A 23,387-nucleotide genomic window follows, 5' to 3' on the forward strand; every position below is an offset into this window, starting at 1 on the left:
GCTCTTGTGTTCATACTGTTGTCTCCACACATGGATTTTACCAGTCTTTCTCCATGCATACCAATCTTGGGTTATTTTTCTGTGCAAAATTTTGTTGCAGCATATAATTAAACCCGTGCTAACTAATTTTTATTTTCCTCCAAGTACCTTTGGAATGAAATTTAACTTCTACTTTGATGTCTCTTGCTTATTTTTGAAAATAGCTTAGCGTAGTATCACTGTGTCAACCTATTTTTGGATAGCTATCAGATCTTTCCAATCTCAGATACCAATATTTTCAACATTTTATAAAGGTTCATAAATAGATAATAAATCATAGTAGATTTCCCTTTTTTTATTGCCTTAGATTATCATGGGTAAGACTACAATATAGCTCTAAAACTATGTACATATTACAAATTATTTCTGAAAATACAGTGATAGTATCACAGATATATTTTACAAAAATAGCAATTGAGAATAGCAAGAACAATACTAAAATGCAGCCAGTGAAGGAGTCTAAATTTTACTGCATATTTCCAAGCAAGTATCTCAAAAGGCACCGGCATTTTTAAGAAACATCTGTTCTCCAGATGCTTACTACTCTATTGAAATGGAGACACTAGGCGAAATAGTTTTTCTTACATAAAAATTTACTTTGGTTGATACTTTTTTTTTTGATACATCTTGATTTTCAGTACTGAATATCTAGTGTGTCCATGCTCAGAGAAAGTATTTTATTTTGCATTAACAGAAAAATTGAATGGTAGACCACATGAAGCAGTATGATAGGCACTGAGAGATTCAGGATAAAATACAGTACAAATAACTATAGTTTTGTCAAAGCTTATTAAGCGGAGAGTTTAAGGTTTTACGCATCTATTTTGTAGGGAAACTTTCATTTTTATATTTTTGTAATGTTGGAAATATCATAATTGATTGGGTGAAGTAAATGAAGTAAGATCAGCTTGTGTTCTGTACTGAATGGGTACATTTATTTTAGGAATCAAGCACCTGTTTAAAAAAATTGTCATTGTTGTGATATAAATTAACACAGAGGAAAGAGCAGTCTAAAGCTGAGAGTACTGTTTGTTTGCAGCACATCTGAAATAATTATTTTAGGAAAGCATTACAAGTAAGACCCAGAGAAATATGACAAGGTTATAAAGGCTCAGATTTTGCTTAGTGACACTGAAAATGTTTTTGTGCAAGACAAACATACTTACCCTGAAAAACCTTGGATTTCTTTCCAAGGACACCTTTTGGCTGTCTAACAACAACAAAAGTGAAAGATTGCATGTAGACCTTTGTGCTCGCTAAGGGATAATAGATCTTTCTGTGTGTTTTAAGTACTTTCCAAATCGGAAGATAAAGCAACGTTCTCAGCATGAACTAGCTGATTCTCATACCAACACTGAAGTTAGGCCGTATGCTTTCATTAAGCTGTTCTTACATAGAGGACTGTTTTGAAAAACAGCAGCTTTTAACTGCTTAATTCTATAATTAAGACATATCTTAATTACATCAGGCATGGTACAATAATAACCAGACAATATAAAATGTTCCTTATGTTTAGGGGGAGGGATGATGTATTAGGGTATTGAAGTCTAAAAATAAATATTCTAAAATTAGAGCATTGTAAGATATGGTTACACAGGCAGTTACTAAAATACAAAGGCAGGTTTCCCACAGAGTATTATTGCTTTGTTATTGTAGCTCTGTTGGCTAGACTATATTCCTGATGCAAAATACCCTTGCAGAACATCTGCCAAGGTGAATCTGTAGTTGAGTCCGTGTCTCTGTGGTGTTTTGTAAATGGGAAGGAGGGCAGAGTTAAGGTGCTTCCAGGGAATTTCCTATTTGTTCTCCCCAGAGCGTTGTTTCTGTTTTCCTGATGTCTTTTGCTGTGAGACAGATGTTTTTTTCAACATACAGTGCCAAATTCTTTGGCTATTGTTTTGTGATATATGCTGGTTGTAAACGTCCATGCTCTGCACAATAGGAATTACTGGAGTAACACTCAAACTGAAAAGCAGCTCAGTACTGTGTAATTAAGCTCTACACAGCTTAATGCAGTGATGCCATAAGCTTCAGGGAGTATATCTCAGACTACAAATAAACCACATCTCCAAGGTACTAATACCAGTATTCTATCCCAGAACAAAAACTGATTCAATAATAATGACAACTGCAGCATGAAAAAATTACATTAATACAAATGTAATCTTCCTTTTTTGTGTTCTATCAACTGTAATGTAAATAGCCATATTTAGTGTAGAATATCCACTGTCCACGTTAAAAGCTATAAAGGAAGTTATCTTCAGTGATATAGGAATACTAGTCTGCTTGAACACTATGAATACACTTGGTATAATCACAGACTCATATGGAATTATAGAATAGGCTGGTTGGAAGGGACCTTTAAAGGTCATCTAGGCCAACCCTCCTGCTTTAGACAGGAACATCTTCAACTAGATTGGTTGCTTTGAGCCCTGTTCACCTGACCTTGAATATTTCCAAGGATGGATCATCTACCACCTCTCTGGGCAACCTGTCCCAGTGTTTCACCACCCTTGTCATAAAAAATCTCTTTCTTATATCCAATCTAAATCAACTGTCCATTGGTGTAAAACCATCACTCCTTGTCCTGTCACAACAGGCCTTACTAAAAAGTTTGTCCCCACCTTTCTTGTAGGCCCTCATTAAGTACTGAAAGGCTGCTATGAGGGCTGCTCAGAGCCGTCTCTTCTCCAGGCTGAACAAACCCAACTCTCAGCCTGTCCTAAGAGGGGAGGTGCTCCAGCCCTCTGATCATCTCCGTGACCACCTCTGGACTCACTCCAACATCTCCATGTCCTTCCTGTGCTGGGACCCCAGAGCTGGATGCAGCACTGTAGGTGGGGTCTCAGCAGAGCAGGGCAGAGGGGCAGAATCCCCTCCCTGGCCCTGCTGGTCACAGAGCACTGTGTGAATACTGAGTGGGTCTGTATGAATATTGAATCTATAAAGATGAGAAGTAAATAGCAGTAAGTTACTTAATTCTTCTGTATTTGACTCTGGTGGAAGATAGTGGATTACTTAGCATAACTCTGGTGCTTTCTTTCTTTTAAAATACACTGAAACATGTAGATACAGCTCAGAAATTGCAAGAAAACCTTCCCAGACAGTTATTGCAGAGTCAATCACAGGCTATAAATTTGAATCCTAGTTTAACTTTTGCTAGCTGGTTCTTGTTATTGTTACCTATGAACAGATGGTGAAAGGCACACTTGACCACAGCTGTCAATGGAGCACATAGAGACAGGGTTTATTAAATCTAAGATGAAATATGTTTAAATAAGGCCAAACATTCTTTAATTAAGGGTGTGACTTCTATAGATACCGGGGGGTGGGCACTTAAACTTTCACCCACATTTTGGGAAGAACGTTTTTGTGGCAGTTCTTATACCTTGAATTACCAACACTGTAGCTTAATTAATGTAATTACTCTGTATTAATTACAATACTATATTACCTGAACACGTTTAGTTTTTTAGTTCTTCTTGTTAAGTTCTGTACTCACTTAAAATGTAACATCCAGAAATGGTTTTAGAACTGTAATAGAAAAGTATTATTTTAATTGTTTGTTACTGAAAATTTTAAATTACAAGTAAATATTGTTTAATGCTAGATTTTGTATATTAAAATAACTGTAATGTTTTAGGTCTTCGCTGAGGTTTATATTACCTGATTTTTTTATTCTTGGTGTTAAGAAGCTTAGGGGTCCTGGTTGAATTTTTGTGCCTTAAGTTAAGCTCTTTAATGAAAGAAAAAACAAGTTGAATTATTTGGAAATTCCTGAAAGGATGTATTTAGGTTCAATGTCAAATAATAAATTGTTGTTGTGTCTTCATGTAGCCAAGGTTCTTTCTAATTATGTCTTCCTACTCATGTTGCCCTTTATAAGGAGTAAATTTCCTTTACTCAGTTTTTTAGGTCTGGGATTTACTTAGCTAAGAAAATTTATGAGTGAGTTCAGAGGCTTATTCCACACCATCTCTATGTAGTGAATGTTTAGAAAAAGAAGGGTGATTTTTTTTAACACAGTGAGATTCAAAGTATCTAAACAATCCTGGTGACCTCAATTAGAAATCAAAGGTGGGTTTTTTTTGGGATAGCAATGCCTGTGGAGTTTTTTGAGGCACCCAGCCATAACGCTTCCAGCACTTGCTCAGGTATGCAGAGAGCACAGCAAATGCCATGCCAGCTCATACTGCGAAATTTGACTCTTAAAGTTAATTGCTGTAAAACCCTGCTTAGGTAAAGACAATTCTGTACTCTGTAAACTCATGAATAATCAAAATAAACACCACTGAAGTTCAGGAAAACTTGTAGGGGCAGAAGTTGTTGCTGCTCAGCTGAGGAGCATTCGGATTAAAATTGATAATAATCAGTTTACAGTTATGAGCTCACTCTCTATTAAGATGACAAAAAGCCTTAAAATAAAAGAAGCAGAATCCTAATGAGCTGTAGAAGGTAATTAACATTTCCTTTTTAAATCTCTCTTAGTGAAGGAAGACCTTCTCCCAGAGTGGAACTGCTGCACAACATAGATCCCATGTTTGTGGATGACTTCCCATGTGAGTATGCTCAAGATTTATTAAACATACAATTTGTCTTCTAAGCATTTCCTGTCTTCCGTAAGTGAAGTATTTTCTTCTAGGTGAAACAAAATACAGTAGGATGCCTTTTGCTTTTAAGTAAATAGCTTTAAAATACAGAAACGTCATCCCCTGGATAGTGTAAGTACTTCAACATGATCTACGTGGGCTTCCTATTTCAGAGAGCTCTGAAACACTGCTGAGTAATAAATAAAGTGCTTTGGGACATGGAAATGTTGAGGAGTAGCTGTGTGCCTGAGGTGCACAGGGAGGCACACTGCCAGCAACCCTTTCCAAACCCTCTCTCCAGAGTTCCAAATGAACTGCTCGCCCTAATGCATCTTGATACAGTCGTATAATATGACCTTGCAAATGGAAAGCTTGAGTTTGTGAGGAGCTGAGAAATTCCAAGCCTTGTGATTGTTCCATAATCATGTGTGTTGGATCCTTAATGCCACAATCACATGAATTGGAGCTGAAGTTTGCTAATTCTATAGCCCTTTTTGAGTGCCATCTGTTTTATGATTCAATATTGCTAGTTTGCTAAGGACTAAAAAATTTTAAGGCAGATGTTTTTTTCATACAGAATGTTGGAACAGGTCCCTTCCAGTGTTTTTATAGCATTTCTGTATTTCATTATATAAAGAAGTAAATCCAGGCAGAGAAGAAGTAGTGCAATGGAGACAGTGATCTGTCGCCTGCAAGACAAATACATGTTGTGCTGCAATAACTGGCTGGAAATGGGTAAGGTGGCCTTTTGCAATGCACATCTGGTTCTGTGATGCTTTTCTGAGAAGGAGCAACATTGCGCCTATCTAATGCTGGGCAGCACTGCTTGCAGATAATTCCTGCATACTGATTGAATTAAGGTGTAGCTACTCCAATTTCCCTTCAGAAATGTCAGCGAGTCATAGCATTCCTGTACAATGTTGTGGCCTGGTGAGGTATTCTCAGGCGTACTTCGGAGACCATCTTTTCCTTGTGGGAATGGCCTGTGATAGAGCTCAGCAGAGGTGTTTGAGTCAACAGATTCCTGGAGTAAGCAGAAGGGGGACAAGCAAAGGAGGTTTTCAGGAACCTGAGCTCTTTGGAAATACGGCCTCAAATCTCTTCCATGATGCCATGCTCTGATGATTGTTCAGAGTTTGTACATACATCATGTCCTTAGTTTTTGTGTGTATTGCATGAAATGTGAGCAGGAAGTGGTTCTGGGACTCAGAAACTGTAGTAGGTGGAACTCTTGTGCTGGATGATACGCAGCTTTTAAGAATCATGTACAGAAGAAGTTATATGCATGCCTGTAAATTTACTATGTTTTTATGTACCTTTTCAAAACTGCAGTAATTAAAAACAAAAACTTAAATCTTCTTACATAATGTTCTTGTGCACCATACAGGGTTTCCCTGTCTCTTCTCAGCAAAAGCCTATTCTTTTGGCAAATTACTTTGTGTCTCCTAGTGAAATTATGCTTTGTCACATAAGGATTAAGATTTCTATTTAGCAGCCTGAGTTATTAGGAGTAATTGTATATATATGTAAGTCAGCTGATTTCTACTTAGTGTCTGTTTTTCATTCATTAAAACTGAGTAATAAGTTTAGAATTAACATCTAGAAAATTATGCTGGTGTATCTATTGTGGATAGGTTAGAGAGACATAAAACTTGGAATGTACAAGTACTTTCAGATTTTCAGTAGTCATGGCTCTCTTCATGTTTTGTTGTTTTGTTTTTTTTTTTTAAAGCATCTTAAACTGTCCATGCAATCTTCTTGTCACCAAGATGATAAACTGTGTCACTCTGGAGTCCTGCTCTTTCCTTGACTGTTCATCGTTCCCATGTCCTAACTGTTTTGACATCAGAGTACTCTTTTGTCTATGGTGCTAAAACACATTTGCAGGTTTTGCTGGGTTCTTTCTAAGCTCCTGTGTAACCTTTTACCTTCTTTATGCACATTTTGCTGTTGTCCTAGTCTACTATCATCACATAAATCATCTTGTGTCAGATGAGGTATTCCTATTAAACTAATGTTTTCTTTTTTGTAGAAATTTGAATTAGAAAGAGAAATAATAACTGGAAGATAAGATTAGGCAAATCTTTGAGTTTGCAGAGTACTGTGGAACAGCAATTAGGCAACTAAATCTCAAGATTCTGTTAAACATAACAAAAAAAGGACTTTTCAGGTTGTTGTAGGCAATCAGGTGAGAAGACAGTGCTGTTGTAGTTGGGCACATGTAGAGCATTAAGTTACTATTTTACTCACTCAGGGCAGGTTCAGTGTTCCCGAACTCTTGAGTGGTTTTGCCTGTAATGTTTACATTCTTTCACCATAATATACTTTTATTTAATGGATGCATTTATCTTCATCTCTATCAGAATAAACTGATTATATATATGTGTAGTAGCATGAATGATGGGATGTCTCATGTAATTAACAGGGTTTTTAAACTGAAATAGGAAAACTGATCTCTGTTCTGTTCAGATTTTTTACACCAAAATAAGCACTCCTCCTGGGAAGAATCTGTGCAAAAGACATTAATTAGTTTAGTGACAAGTCCACTGTTACAGCCAAGTTTTCAACAGAATGTTAAGTTAAAGGACATGGTGCATTGATTACAGAGCTAACAACACCTCTGCTGCTGTAATCTGTTAGACCTGACCTTGGGCTGTGTGTTTACCACTTGTGGGGTAATATCACATAACTTTGCAGCTTCTCAGACTGAGTGCTGCTTTCTGATCTCTGGACATCAATCGGGGTTACTCCAGCAGATCTGATTAATCTACTGATATCATCTTCTTACCTTTTTCCAGGACCTGATGTCCAGTGGCAAATACTGCAGCCCTGCAATAGTCTTGTATCAAAGTACTGCACTTCTCGTATTGTTAATTCTAAACAGCACAAGAGGGAAAACACTGTAAATTAGTTTGCCCACCATTCCATTTTACAAAAAAGTGCTCAGGTCTTATTTCACTGACTACTTCAAGTAAATCATCTTCTCTCTCAGAAGAGAGACTTTCTTAATTCAAATATAAACCTTCCATGTGGTCTGACACACACGGGCAGTGTTTTAAACTGTAATTCTTCATATTTCATCTTTAGTGCTAAGAAAAGTGTTCCTCTCCCTGGCTGCAGACCTTGCCTACAGCCTCGTTCTGACCTCTGCCAGCCCAGTGGAATGGTTGGGGTTGAAAACAAGCTTTTCTCTCAACAAACTGATCTGGTTTGTGGTGCAGACTTATAACAATTGTACTTGTGTAAGAGCAGACAGTGGAATGAAAACCTAGGGTGGGATCTCCAAAACTAGGATGAGAAGAGGGGTGGGTTGTGGTCTTTGGGGGTTGCAAGGCCAGTCTGGTGGTAAGCTATTGCCAAGATGGCCAGCCTGTCCTCTCCCTTTCCTCCATCCTTCCTCCTTCACTTGTGTTAGATGTAGAAATCCCATGGTGACAAGATGATTCTTCTGCCAGATCAGCTTTCAGACTGTTTTGGGTAGCCAGGCAAAAGAGGAGGAAAAGTTTCTACCACATCAGTGGGCTGAATCAACCTGCCCTGGAGCTGTGTTACTGGGAGCAGGGGATCACTGTGTGGTTGGTGGCATATGGACGGTCTGGCCACAGGACTCACCAGCTAAGATCAGTTCTGACCACGTTGGGAGCCTCAGCCAGAGGCAGTAGTTCCGTGGAGTTTAAGCTAGTAGGCTGATGCTGCTACCACAGAGGATATCCTGCCTCCCACAATGCCCCACCACTGATCCCCTTTCTCATGGGTCACCAAAACTACTCACAGAGCTGGGCTATCAACCAGGTCAGGATACTGGTTCAGGTTTTAATAAGCCTTTTTTTCCCCACCCAGATGTATGCTGGATAGCCAAGTGCTCATTTTGGCGCAAAGAATGTGACTAGGAGTTTTGGGGGGCAGGTGAGACTGATTCTCTTGGCTCTGAAATTAAACCCTGAGGTTTCTGTTTCATGATACATGATGAAGTAATCCAACAAGTTTCTGCTGGGGATGCTTTACTTTCTTCCCTCCCCATTCCCAGCCACATGCTCCTAGTGCTTATTTTGCATTCATTTTGGCAGTCTTTGGATACCTGTGTGAACTGATCCAACTTGCTACCCTGGTTTCCTCTGTCATGTGGAATCTGCACATTGGAGGGGTTGATGGATGCCAGTGGCAACCCAAGGCAGGGGCAAGGAGGCTGTGTGGTTGTAAGAGGGGAGGCAGAGGGAGCGGCAACCTTCCTAGTGCTGTCTGGGTGCTTTTGGAGCCAGAACCCTGGAGGGAAGGAGTGGGAAGCCACATCTTCTGGTTAACCTTGCTGTGCTAAACCAGTGTGGTGAGCTCTCAGATGGAGCTGGATCCACTCAGAGGCGATTGCTCCTCTCCCTCCTTGCTAAAAGCCATTGCTTTTGTCTTTCTGGTTTCTTCCTCACACTCTTGTTTTCAGAAGTGATTAATGTGTGTCTCAATCTCTTGGTCTCAATGTAGATTTGTAGTTTATTAGAGAGTTTACAATTATGTGAATTTGTTATGAAAAATCTGCTGTCTTTCAGGTTGGGTCTGAAACATCCACTTTTCTGTTAGGTTTAAGGATTCAGTAGTAAAATAAGAAAATTAAAAACAGAAAGCTAAAATTATGTTGAGCATGTAATTTTCTCTGTACTGTATGGGTTAAGAAAGCACAAATAAAATGCATAAAGTAACTTAAAAATGGCATTAAGTCAAAAAATCTGATTTACATACATTTGAAGAGAAAAGAAACAAAATTGCTTTGCCCCATTTTCATTACTGTGTCTTTAAAAATAAAAAAATAGCCAAGTTGTTGATGGTTTGGCAGCTGTGCAGATGACATCAGCTCTTCCATTGTGAAAGATCTGCTGTCTTTTAAACAGCCTTATGGCATTTCATCAAGTTTTGGTGATTCAGCTAAATTAAAACTCAACTGGTTTTAAGTCTCAATTCCCCTAACTGCTAAACCAAACTTATTTCTGACCAATCATTTCTAGATGGCCTGTCTTGAAGCAGTATTGAAACTTTATATCCCACAGAAGGCAATTTTATTTTGAGAATCAGAGCTAAAAGACATGCTGAAAGGAAATGTACCCTTTAATTCAGAGTTGTTAATCAGAATCTGTCAGTACACACTGTATTAGTTTTAATCTGACTTGCTAAATTTATTAATGAATTTAGTGACTTTCACAAAATCTTGTAGACTACATGTGTAGCATCACTTTCTCTTCAAAAAGAACTTGAATTTCTTTAAATTAGAAAGATGTATTCAAAATAAATATGTTTTGGGTGGGGCTGGCTTGGGCTGAAAAAAACTTTTACCTTCATTTAAAATTCCACACTTAACCATAAACTAAAACTTCAAAGGCGTAATAACATTGTAGATTACTAATTGTAGTCAGTTTATTTGGAAGATAGATCTATTCAGAGGCAGACATCCAAGACAGAGAACTTGTAAAAACATTTTGTGATTTTTCTCCAAACTTTTATTTGCCTAGAGCAAAATCAATCAAATTTTACATTCCTCTCCTTGACATTTGAAAGAAGGCATTACCTCATATATTGCACTTTTAATTGCCAAAATAAATGATTGCTTATAACAGGCTAGATCTGCTATATGCAGAATGAACATATGATATATTACAATAGAGAAACCTTTCCTGTTCTGGGACTGATGTGTCATTCATGGGCATTAAAATTGCATTATAATGGCTGTAGCATTATATATTATATCCATGCATACCAAAATGATTCATCTTGATTAAGGAATAGACACTCTAGGCTCCTCTAGGTCCCATTTATTACTTATTTTGCTTATGTAAAAGATGATTCCTGAGACTTTGTAGGACAGAAATGACTTCCTCCCCAGTTCTGTTACTGATGATCTAGCTTGTTTAGAATTATTTAACAAAAAGCTAAAAAAAAAGAAGAAAAAAGTGGGAAAAAATCTGTCATAATGGAGTTATTCAGTAGTAGCAGAAGATGCATGAATGAGTGTGCTGGGTGGGCATTGAATGGGATAAATATACTCCATGTCTGTGATAGGCTTAAGACCCAGAATCTACTCTCGAGTCAAAACTGTGCAGAAAATTGACCAGTATGCACAGCTGACTGAGCTTACATAGCGACAGCTGGAATGGGAGAATGGTCGAGAACGAACCAAAACAGGTATGTTCTTTGCTTCTCCAAATTACTATTTTTCTGCAAAATTATACATATGCATGCTGGCCTTCTGGACTCTGTCATCTTCCCATTTCAAGAATATCATAAATTGCAATGACCCCCTGTAAGTTTGTAAGGCAGGATTTGCCGACATTGGACCCTGGATCCCTCAACTGCTTCATGCAGTACATGTCGTGCTGACCTGCAGTTTTGGGCAGAGCTCAGCTTCACTCCTTAGTGGGAGGCTGCTGTTCCAGCTAGCTCTTCTGCCATTCACATCAGAGATAAGTGGTGTTTTTCTTCTGACTGTCAGCTATAGGAGTTTCTGTGGTGTAGCTCTTGCTGTAAGGAAGTTTGGGCTGTGGTTCTGCATTGCCTTGGCTCGTAGCCCATCTGCATCTCAGTGTGAACCATCCATCCCTGCAGTACTTAATAGTAGAGGACTGCATGTTTGGTGAGCCTCATAAATACTAATCCCCATGTTTCCTTTGGGATGTAGATAATCTCTTCTAGAATTTAGAAATGTTAGGTCACTTGATTAAGTGTGTAATGCAAGTGTCATGATGGGAATCCAGAAATCCCTCTATACTGCTTTTTTATTCTTCATTGTATTCTATAATTATTTGAACATAACGCTAGCATTTTATATTTTTTTGCAGGTCTTGACTGTAAATAGTAGATTACATTTTTAAAATGAAATATCTCTGAGCCATAAGCCTGAAAAATTTTAATTGTGCACAGGTTGTTAGAGTTGCTGTTCAGTTCTCTTTACCTTCAACACTGCCTCGTTACAGTGATGCAGATGGGGTTTGGGTGTTTCACATATAAGGCCACCACAACATGACATATCTTCAATAATTCATAAGTTGCATTGCAATCAGTTAAAATTTGTTTCCTGGGAAAAGTAAGATTTTGTTTTTTGTTTTTCTTATTTTCCCATTGGGAGTAAAAGTCTAACATTTCTTTTTGCTGTCTCTCTTTTTGTGATGTTTAACATTGTAGGCTGTAATATTAAGTTTGCTCTTATTTAGAATAACTTCAATTTTTTCATTCTGTAGTTGTGTAAGAATGTAGTAACCTGGATAAACACTTCACCCAGTTGATGTGCACAGGGATTTTTTGCTGCCCTCAGTGATTCTGGATTGAACTCAATTGATTTTCTGGTGGGGTATTTTTGAAAAGAAATAATATGTTGCAAAAAAAGAAGGTGAATACTTCAAATGTCTACTCTTCTTGAAATTAAGCAGAGTATGTATTTTGAAAGGTAGGAGACTGAATATGATATTCTAATATAAACCTTTCCTTTGGAATCAAACATTAATATGATAAAACTGACATTAGAAGGAATAATACTTGATCTGCATGTTTGTAGCATTTAACTCAGTGAATTAAGATAGATGAGCTTCACTGTTTGTGTACAGCACAGCCCTACACCTTGTCAACATGATGGCAGAAGTTACAGTATCTCAGGGCTCATCTGCTTCTTAAGATCAGTATTCTGTTCATTCTCCCAAGGTTAAGGTCAAGGCTATTCCTCAAATGTTTTTATTTTAATAAAATAAGAGAAAGACTCAGAGTTTGGTAGAAAACTCATTATTGCCATAAAGCAGCAAAAGGGCACAAAATGTCTTTCCTCGGTGAAGTAGCAAAACCCCTTATTTCTTCGGTAATTCATTGTCACAGTATAGGTTGGAAAAGCCCTTGACATTTCCAGAGTTTCCTTGTTGAGGTGAAATAATTGCTCTACACATCATGGTTCAAAAAAAGAGAAATCAGTACAAAATACATTTATGCAAAGACCTTTTGAGCTCACAGAGCCATCTGCATTTCAAAGTGGCTGTAACAAGATGGTTCTTTCTTCTGGCTTATTTTTGTGAACTTTCACATTAATTAAGGCATCAGAGCTACACATACTTGTGCAACTTCAGAAATGTACCTTATAAATGGGATAAGCCAATATAAAAGGTCTATTTCTGTAACTGAAATAGAAAAGTTACTTTCTCCTGTCTATTACTGACTAATGAGCTATCTTCCAGAAAACACTGTAGAATATGTATTTTATTCACTATAAACATGAAGGAAAAAATGTTGGCTTTAGAAGAATGAGCAGAAAAGCAAAAATGAATTGACTTTATCCGAGTGAAGATGTAAAAGTGTCGATGGAAGAAGGTGCCTTGTGTGACTTCAAGCCTTTTCAAAAAATGTGCAAGACTTTCTCTCTGGTGAGGAGAATTGTCTATCTGCTGTAGTACAGACTATCACCTAAACCAGGAATCCACAGCACTGCAGCAGGCCTAGAAATAGCCGTGAAGGACTTGTTCAGCTCTCACATTGACAGTTTGTTTGTTACTGTGAAGAGGGAAAATGATAATGAAACAGTGCTATTCAAAGCTACCTTGTAACTTCAAGCTTTGATTTCTATGAGATTTTTTGTCTTTGGTGCTTCATAGGAAGACAAAAGTCTAAGAAGCACTAAATAATGTTATGATTAAAGGTTTGTTAATGTACAACAAGCAATGTCTACACAAAACCAGTCTGTTCCCAAGCAAGATACTCTTATATATTCCTTCCTTAAAACAGTCTAAATTACCTGCTGGGGCTTTGATATATAGCTTTTTCCCTATGTTTATGAAGACTCTAAAATACATGTATTTTCTGAAACATTCAGTAGGCTCTAAATTTTGGCTTTATTGTGGATGATGGTGACTGTGAATGTTAAGATAAATATCCATAACATTTTTTCCTGCCTGTTTCTCCATCTCTTCCCATTTCTCCATCTCTTCCCAAGATTTCACTCATATAAGTGCTAATTCAGAGACAATACAATGAAGTTTGTTCAAATCATATATCCCACAAAAGAATATATCCCAAGAAAGAATAGTCTATGCATTTATAACATTATCCATTATAACCAGGAAATTAAAAACAATTCCTGCATTTTTGTGAAAGATACTCTAGTTTCATTTTTGCAGTTCATTGACTGAGATTTGCTGAAGTTCAGCAGTTATCAATAAAAGCCTCAAGATAATTTGCCAAGTATCAAACTGATCATGGTGAGACTGGCATTTTTAACCAGAGCTGATTATACTTCAGTTGACTGAGCTGTGTGCTGGAGGGGAGCTGAATCAGTTGCTGGAGGAATATGAATTGTATTCATGCCAGGAAAACAGTATGCTCTTTGCCAAAGCAATAGGGAGAAATTCTTAAAACTCCTTCTGGAGTTTGCTTTTTCCTGTGCATTTCTTGATGAAAACTAAGTGACAGGATGCTGCATAGAATCAAGACTAGCAAAAGGTAATTCTTGTCATGAAGTTTCCATTGTGTAAAATGCTAAAAATAAACTTGCAGTATAGCACCAACATATTTATAGTACATCAATGTGAAAAACAGTGCAAAATTTTCTGTTTATGGTGAAGTGAGAATTTTGCTTGGGGAATCCTTTTCTACTTGTATTGAAGACTTTTTCTGCTTCTGTAGTTATAGAGGAGAGAATGTTATAAATGGAGAGTTGTAAATCTATGGAGAACAGACATGTGTTTCCATGATGTTAACAAACAAATGTAGCATTTTAAAAGACCTTATGTTTATAAATAGAAAATATGTAAGATCCAAGTGTATCTCCTAACTGCAGAAAATATTAACTGTAACTTTTGTCCTTTAGCTCTTTTATTTCTCAATAAAATTTGCTTTGAAAATACAGTCTTATCTTGCAGGTGAGTAGTTGATTCATCTGAGTGGTTTAAGATTTTAGGGACTGTATAAATTATATTACTACATTAGAGATAGTCCAGATTTTTGATGCTTATAAGACTTGATTTAATATTCATCAGTGGAAATGAAACATGTAGTACTTTCACTGCTCTCGATACTGTAACCACTGTGGTCTAGGCTATATAATAAAAACTTCAATCATGTTCAATATATTATTTCCTGTGGAAATACAGCTTTTTACTGGCTAGGCTCGTAGTTCAATGCCTTAGAAAGCCTCGGGCAGCCTAGAGAGGTAGCACGGGCAATCCAGCATTTCAGTAGCTCTAAAAGCAGCAATAGTAGCTGCAAAGCTGATACCACCAGCAGAAGCAAAGAGGGAGAAATACAGCTTGTGGTTGCCAATTCCTGCAATTAGAAGCTTTCAAACAGAGACAGAAACATACAGATGTTTGCAGAAGGAGTGCGAAGCCAAAGAGGCCGGGCCCCCTCTTGGTCCTTTCTTTTATTGGGAGAAGGGGAAAGGGGAGGACTGGGGGCATACCCGGGGTGACCGGCCAATGAGACACTGCTAAAGAGTTTGAGTTACATTTGGTTTTGCCCTCGTTTGGAACAAAGGGCTTCAGAGCACATGACAGAGGCAAATCCTGGCTTGTCTCGGGGAGGGGGAGGGGAAGCTTGGAACAGGCAGCAACAATTTCCTGAAATTTAGAAGGAAAAAAAATCTCATGTTCAAGTAAAGCATCATGTTGGTGCTTAATCAAAAACGTAAAGCAAAGAAATTCAAACAGAATGAAAATCCATTGTCATTTCTGACACAGTCTGTAGATCCATACTACTTTTATTCTGTGTGCAGATGGACAGTGTGGACAGTACCATTTTCCAATTGCTGAAGTGGCCTCCACTAGGAGAGGTGTATTCTGGAAGCTGTTTCTCTGTTCTTATGTTGCCTCATTAAACTTTCCTGCAACCTTTTCTGTTTTCCCCAGATCCAGGTACTTAAAAATGGGGAAATACCAAAGGAAATCTGTATTTTTTTTATTTACCATTCTGGGTTTTATGGTATAATGTAGAGACCTGGGATTGAGTGTATTTATAGACTGTCTGCAAGTCAAACTATACACAGATCACTTGCAAATGAAAAACACGCTGTGCCTACAGAATATTTTGGATCTTGAATGCCTGAAGAACACATATATCATTGAAGTAGATTTACAGGATAGTAGAAAATTAAGAATTTATTACAAATGGTGTACCCACTAACTTTCCTTACTTTCTTATATAAATTGAAAATTTTATGTACAAATTTGATGTTAGTGGAAATCAAAATTACCCAAACCCATGCAGATATCCCATTACTTCTTTTCTATGTTGTCATTCAAAATATTTGTATGTATTATGTGATGTGAAATGTAAAGTACAGACTTGCACAGAGTTGGGGAGAAATCTCTCATGAAAGATGGGATGTCACTGTTCAAAACTGTGTGTAACAAACAGAGTAACTCAGTTGGTTAGTGCTTTTGGTGTGGCCTGAGAATTTCCTCAGGGAGGAAACTATTGGACAGTTGGAAAAATGCTGTTGGAGGAAAGTTCAGAAGATGTGGTTGAGGGAAGCAGTGCTGACCACAAAGAAAAGTTACTGGGTGGCTTCCTGAGTTTTACTGCAGTGAAATTATGGTTCATTTCTTGACTTTGTGTTCCCCTTTGTGGCTCCACTTAAAGGATCAAGTATTTGGGTACCTGTTACCTGAAGTCTGCCTTAGTTTTGCTGTTTCAGTGCTGGAGGGAAGTATGTTTTAAGTAAACACTTTCTAGATTTTCTAGAACTTCAGAGCATAGGGACATTGGTTTTGGAGCAGGGAAAATGTAGAATTCATTTATATCTGTTCATCCATAAGGCTCAGTTTTTGGTATTATTCATGGCACTGTGTGTTCTTACTTTCTTAAACTCTTTCTTCTGAGAATTGGTAAATAATGTGTTGGCGCTTTTGTTTTGATTTTAGAATCACTTTTATTTGAGGAGTTGATTAAAGCTTATGTGTTTTTGCCAGAAGTGATTGCTGTAAATGCAAATGTGGAAGCCTGTCATAGGACGGTTTTGTAGAAAACACATTGTGTCCACTGAACTGTATGGATAAAGGGGAATTTAGCTTCATTTATTTGATTAAGAGGAGTTGGTAGGGTGTAAATTCCTTGTTTGTTACTGCTGATGCTTAACCAGTCTGAACCAGAGCCCACTGGAATTAATGGAATGGTTCCCATTTGTTTAAGGGTAAGTCTTTTCAAGCCCTAACAGACTTCCCACTGTTCCACAGTTGAGCATTAGTAAGGCACAGGAGCCTGCCAATCATGCAGGATTTGTGTGTGTGCATGTGGTGAGATTTCTAAGAGGCTGAATACTGCTGTCATGAGGGTAATTTTTATGTGGAACTTCATAATATTTAAGAAAGTTTATGATTTTTTTTTTAACCTATACTTCTGCTATTGTAGCACAAAAATGGGGTAAGATGATTAGACGGAGTTTGCATTGTCTGTTGTTAGGAAAGTAATCACTTGTGATTTTTTTAACTGCTTGGGTTTTCTTTTTTCTCTCTACTGGCCAACATGTAAATAAAATTTTTAAATCTTGATAATAGCATCAAATAACTTAGAACAGAAGCTTTTATTTTAATGGAAGCGGTAGAAGAATAATTCAGTTACCATTTTTCTGACAATACATACAAGATGGTGAATACAGTAGGAATTTATTAGATGATTAAAATAGTATGTTGATTTTAAAGATGGTAATGAAAAGTAAAGATGGTAAAGATGGTCTCTTTCTGTTTGGGTTTCATATGTAAGTGGTTTTTGGTTCACCAGTCCCAGACTTCTGTCTGGGGATCTCCTCTGTGGTTTTTATAGACTACTAATCAGATCACAAGAGGCAGGGAGGCATAGGCATCGTCTTACTATGAAAATAATACTCATTACTTGGTTGTAAGTCCTAGTGGAAGTAGTGTCCATGGTTTGGTTCAACTATTAAGCAGAATTCTACTCTGCAACACATATGGAGTTGTTCACTTCTCTCTAATAAAAAAACATTTTTACAAAATAAGGAAACTTTGTTGAATGTCTGTACTAGTTTGAAAACAAACTAGCCGGAGATTCCAAGTCAGAACTACAATTTAATAGGAAAATTAAAATAAAGGCAGAAAACACTGGCTCAAACTGACAGAGGCAGGATACAACCCTGTCGGTCAGGGTGGTGGTAGCAGTCCAACTAAATGGTGGCTCCATGTTGCTGCCTGTGCTGAGCTTCCCCTCCCCCTCCCCAAGACACTTGCTCCTGCCCATGTGCTCCGAGCTCCTTTGTTCCAAGCGCGGGCAAAACCAAATGTAACTCAGACTCCTCAGCAGTGTCTCATTGGCCGCTCACCCCGGGTCTGCCCCCAGTCCGCCCCTTTCCCCTCCTCCCAATAAAAGAGACCTTCGAGGGAGGCCCCACCCTCTCTTGGCTCAGCTACCTTCCTGTGAACATCTCTTGTTGTCTCTCTCATTTGAAAGCTTCTAACTGCAGGAAATTGAGCGGGCAGGGAGCTGTATTTCTCCCTCTTTGCTTCTGCTGGTGGTATTTGCTTTGCAGCTGATACAGGTACCGATTTTAGAGCTACTAAAGTGCGGGATTGCCCATGCTACCTCTCTGGGCTGCTCGAGGCTTTCTGAGGCATTAAACCACTAGCTTAGCCGGTAAAAAGCTGAAAAGATACCTTCCACAGCTGCAGTCCTCTTTGAAGTGATAGACAAGGTTCTGTTGAAGCTGTGGTCCTATAGAAAGGTTTGGTCTTCCTCTGACGGTCCAGTGGTGGTTATGTCCTCTGGGAACCCAGTAAGTAACAGCTGCTTGTGCTGTTCCCAACCCTAGATTATATCCAGGTAGGAATGCTTGGTTCCTCCCCCTGGGCAGAGCATCTCACAATGGGATGATGTAATTTTATGAGTCATGCAGTGAGGCCTTGATAGCTCATTAGGGGAGATAGCCCCCAGAGGGAGTTAACAGGGATAAGTTATGGAGAGGATAAAGAACACTGCCCCATTTATCTTAACAGTTTACGTAGGTCACAATGGAATACATACCTTTTGGTTACATCTTACATTGTAACCTAAGACAACGTCTAAGAGTATAATCTCAGCAGAATTTGAACATCTAATTTATCCCCTTGAGATTTACCATTCCCAGGTGACACTGCCTTTTGAAAGCCTGTCTGCCAAGAGTGAGAGTCTTCAGTGAGTTGACAGCCGGTATGCACAAGATTGAATTATTTTAAGTGCAATATCCTTTTTTGAACATGTGTGTAAGTGCCACTTCATTTCCTAAAGCTGCCTTACAGCAAGCACTAGTTTCTGCAGTTCAGTAGTTTCTTGCTGTCTGGCTGTGTAGTGCAGCCTTGTAATAGCTGTGTCTCTTGCTCTGAGGGTGTGTCTGACAGACATGATGGGTGCATCTTCTCCCACCTGTAGCTCTGTGTGTGTTCCTTCAGCCTCTGTTATCAGAGATAAGTCTGAAAACATGCACTTGCACTGATCCTCCCAAGAGTCTCTGTACACAAGCAGGACTTCATTACATTGCTGTCTTAGTGACAACTGTGCTTATGTTGTGCTTACTGATAAAATGCAATCTCTTTTATTACCTTTATAACCTGCTGTTAAGGATGCCAGAGGAGTGGCAGCTCAGAGGGGCGTCCTAGCTGTTCTGATAGCTGAGATGCAATTAAAAGATTTTACAAAGTGATAGAATAACATGGATATTTTCTATGAAGCATCTCTGGTGTGATTAAAAGAAAAAAGCCACTCCATTTTGTTCGGAGAACATAGTCTAGTCCTGTTGGAAGATGGCCATTCCAAGCCAAAGCAGACGACTAATTTCTTAAATAAAGAATTTATGTCTCACTCAGTGTTTCAGTTTGAGTTTTTCTCACTGTGGCTACATGGTTTGCAGGAGTGCTGCTCTACATTGTAGGTGATGTCTAGTTGGGTCAGGTGGAGGCTGTAGTCACACTGAAAAATACTAAAAACTACCTAGGTCATGGGATTTCACTCAAGATACTTCCTGAGGTGTGTGTAGTAAGTTCAGAGTACTCAAAGTATTTAGCCTGCATGTTTAAATGATATGTCCCCTGTCATTTAAGGTTTTGATCATAGATTGCACTTGGCCAATGTCACACAGGATGGGAGGGAGTGAAAACAACCTAGTCCCTGGAGTTCCACAGAAAATGCAAATTTAATTAAATAGAATGTACATCTAGCAAAGGAGTTTTATTCACAAGGGATTGCATATCACCTAAACTTGCAACTGTACTTCCTCGGTCTTGTTTTTGAGATGGGAAGACCAAAACTACAGTTTTCCAGTGGCATGGGGCTTTTTGCTTTGTTAACAAGTCCTTTTCTAATAATTCCTTCCTTCAGTTCTCTTTTTGTACAACGCAGACGTAATTCTGAAAAAGCATCAGCTCAATCTGTCATGATTCCAGGGTTTCATTCTTGGTTATGAGTGACACAAAGGCCATCATTTTGTATGTTTATATGACTTTCAGATTATTTTTTCACACATGCTCAGTTTACCTACATCTATGTTAAATATCACTGACTATTTTAGTGCCTACTACCCAGCTTCATACAGGCCTTCTGTCGTTCTTCATAGCCAGCTTTAAATAACTTGTCATCATTCACAGACTCTGTTGCCTCACTGTTCATTTCCTTTTCCAGGTCATTTAGAATATGTTCAACAGTAGAGTTACCAGCACACATTCCTTTAGGAGTCAAAACTGGTTTTGTTTCCTATTTTTTTAGGTGCTTTTCTATCCCCATGAGGATTATTCTCTCTTTTCCTATCATTGCTTAGTTTCTTGACCTACGTGGCCATGTGGTATGAGAAGTAAACTTTTGTTCTATGTGGGTCCTGTTATGTGTTATTAAAGTACTGGAGTGGAGTAACCAAATAAGTGTTGCATAGCCAGACAAAATTTATACTGAAATACAAGTCTTGAGAACTACAGAGAAAAATGTTGGTTAATAAGAAAATATCTAGGGAATCTCTTTGTGCAGTATACATTACAAACTGCAAGGCTTCAAGCTATTGAGATATCCTTTGTAATATGTTCCACACACTTGTGTCACAAGAAATGCTGGTGATATTCCTACTTGGGCTGAATGTGCTTTACACCTGCAAAGCAGTAGCACCTGTTTACTCTTTGTTTCAGATGCACTTCTAATTTGGACTGCAAAGAGTGTGAGGTATCTAACATCTTAATTCATCCTGGGTTTTGTGGCTTTTCTTAATACATACTTTTCAGTCTTTTCTGTCAAGCAGGTTGCAATTAAGCTTGGAGCTTTTTGTGATTATATTTACCCTGTCATACGGCTGCTACGTTATATTATCGGAAATAGAAGTTTAACTATAGAGAATGTGATATTTTTCATTTTTTTTCCTTTGGGAAATATTCTGAAAAGGTAGATAACGTCTAACATCCTTGTTTTGCAGATGAAGAATGGTAGAAACTTCATTTGCTTCTGTTTTCCTTAAATGACACTGATTATATGCAGCTGCTTTCAAAAGAATGTTTTTATTACTGGATAGGATATTGGAAAATTGTAGGCATGGCCACTGTGATACTCACTTAGCTGTTCAGATTACTTTTTGGTCAGGCTCTGTCTCCCAAATAAATAATAAATTAACGTTCCTTTGTCTTTCTCCAAAACTATTCCTCAGTACCCAATACTGCCTCCCCACATGCTTGTATTGTAGACCACAGTGTATAGAAATACAGCATGCTTCAAGCAACATCGTTTTGGATGCTTTAAGTTTTGTGGTCAGGACCTTGCTAAATGGCATGTTAGAGAGAACTGTGTACTCTTTGATCTCTCACCAGCCAAGAAAACTTGTTCTCAACATGGGTCATTTTCATCATCTTAATCATACACTGAAAGCAGAATATTTTATTTTTAGATGTACTGTCTATTTTTGTTGCCACACTTGAAGTTTCTACCAATTGCTTGAGTTAGTCTCAGTGAATGAAAGAAGAAAAGCTAGAGGAATGAGAAGAGTAATTGATCTATGTTTATTAAATTTTCAAAATACAACGAATAATGATATGGAATATGTATAGTCCTTCTTTTAAATCCCAGCTGAACATTTACACTTCATTTAGTTTATCTTCCTTCTTACAGTTAAAAATTAGATAGCAAAGTTTAAATGAGTATACTCTTACGAAACTTAATTATTTAATAAAATGTTTCCACAAATTTGTCTTTTAGATTAATTTAAAGAGCAAGCCTTTTTTTAAAAGGCAGGTTCAGATTGTACCCTTTATTTTCTTTAACTTGTGAATTTGCACAATGTGGGTGTGGACTATCCTTAACCTTTTTTTACAAGTAACAGTTACATGGTACTTGAACTATTTGCTTTGCAAAGTAAAAAGCAAAGGGTTGAAGTGAATCATAGGAAATATTTGCAAAGAAGCTTACAGGTCTGAATTTTCCAGCCTTCGTACCAAGTGTTGCAGGGACTTTTTGCTGTTGTCTGCACTATTTTTGATTTTGTTTGCATTAGGAGAACTTTTTTTCCTAGTATTTGCTCTTGACTGAATATTAAATATTGTAGAGTTATCAGTGAAACTGTTGGAAACATCATAAGACAGACAGATAAACAAAGTGGATTTATTGTCTCCATGCAGGAAGATGAGTAGAGAGCTTTTGATAGACATCTAAATCTGTAAAATGTAGTAAAACTGGATCAACCCTTTTTTTCTTCTATTACCATGTAGCATTGCAGGCATCAAAGAATCGTGAAGTTGTTTTGGTTTGCAGCAGTAGTAGAAGGATTTAAAAGGTTTTGAGTTGTACAGAAAATAATTGGATTTTCAGATATTTTTATGGTTTTCCTGGTGGTCAGACAAATTAGTATTTTTTAATTTTTGGTAAGTTTTTGGTAGGTAACTAGGATTGTATAAGCCAAGGAGCAGATGATTGATTCTTAAGCATACATTGATCAGCAGGGTAGAAATATGAAAAAATTTTACTTCCTGTTTTCCACCTCTGGAAATCGTTGCCCAGTTGGATTGATGAACTAATGAGTTAAGCAGAAGGCTGCTGTAGGTGTATGCAAAAACATGTAGGAAGACCGTTCTTCCTCTGGAAGAGCTACCCACCTAACATAAACGATGTTTTAAATCAGGAGTACACATGGGATACTGAATGAGGTCAGAGAGCTTTTCTGAAAGGCGAGGAGGAATAAAACAGGGCTAAGCACATTGCAGCATTTTTTATGATCTCCCCTATGCTTAGGAAGTGAAGCGAAAGAACAGACTGCTGGGCAAAGGAAGCAGTTTTGGTTTATCTTTTCTGTTTTATGTTGAATCTTCTGTTATTAACTACTTCTCGGAACACACTTCAGTATGGCAAAACCTGTCATCTTGTAACATTTCTGTAAATTGTAAGGTTTTTTTTAAAGTTCAAAATTGTATGACTGAAGCAGGAAATAATGTGGGTGTCAGATTCTGATTTCAAGGTGAATTCGTTATTTCATTTACTTTCCTCTTGATTTGTAAGTGAAAAAACAGCCCTAAGGAAATAACTGACCTGTCTGCACAAACTGATCTGTGCGTTGGAAGTCATTGCTAATACAAATTAATGTTACCATTGCTTTATTCTACCCTTCCTTTAAATAACAGCACTCAAAGTATACCAGAGGGTATGCTAGAAATGAGTCATGGTGTACATGGATTTGTGAAATCATAGTTCAACCTGAATCTGAATCATATATACATAGAGAGGAGGGCACCCAAGGTGGTGGAAGAATTTAAGTGCAAGGCTTGGGATGAGTGGCCGAGGTCACTTGGTTTGCTCAGCTTGGAGAAA

General features: G+C 37.8%; 1 protein-coding gene across 1 annotated transcript in view; it reads left to right on the forward strand.

Annotated features, from left to right (window-relative positions):
- The window catches only part of ARSB (arylsulfatase B), a 67,921-nt gene that overhangs the window by 36,060 nt on the left and 8,474 nt on the right, over window positions 1-23,387 (forward strand). Inside the window, exon 6 of the mRNA XM_069001849.1 lies at window positions 4,528-4,598. Coding sequence (XP_068857950.1) covers window positions 4,528-4,598 — 71 coding nt within the window. The remainder of the gene's footprint in view (window positions 1-4,527; window positions 4,599-23,387) is intronic.

This window comes from Aphelocoma coerulescens (assembly GCF_041296385.1).
Source record: "Aphelocoma coerulescens isolate FSJ_1873_10779 chromosome Z unlocalized genomic scaffold, UR_Acoe_1.0 ChrZ, whole genome shotgun sequence".
In the NCBI taxonomy this organism is placed as follows: domain Eukaryota; kingdom Metazoa; phylum Chordata; class Aves; order Passeriformes; family Corvidae; genus Aphelocoma; species Aphelocoma coerulescens.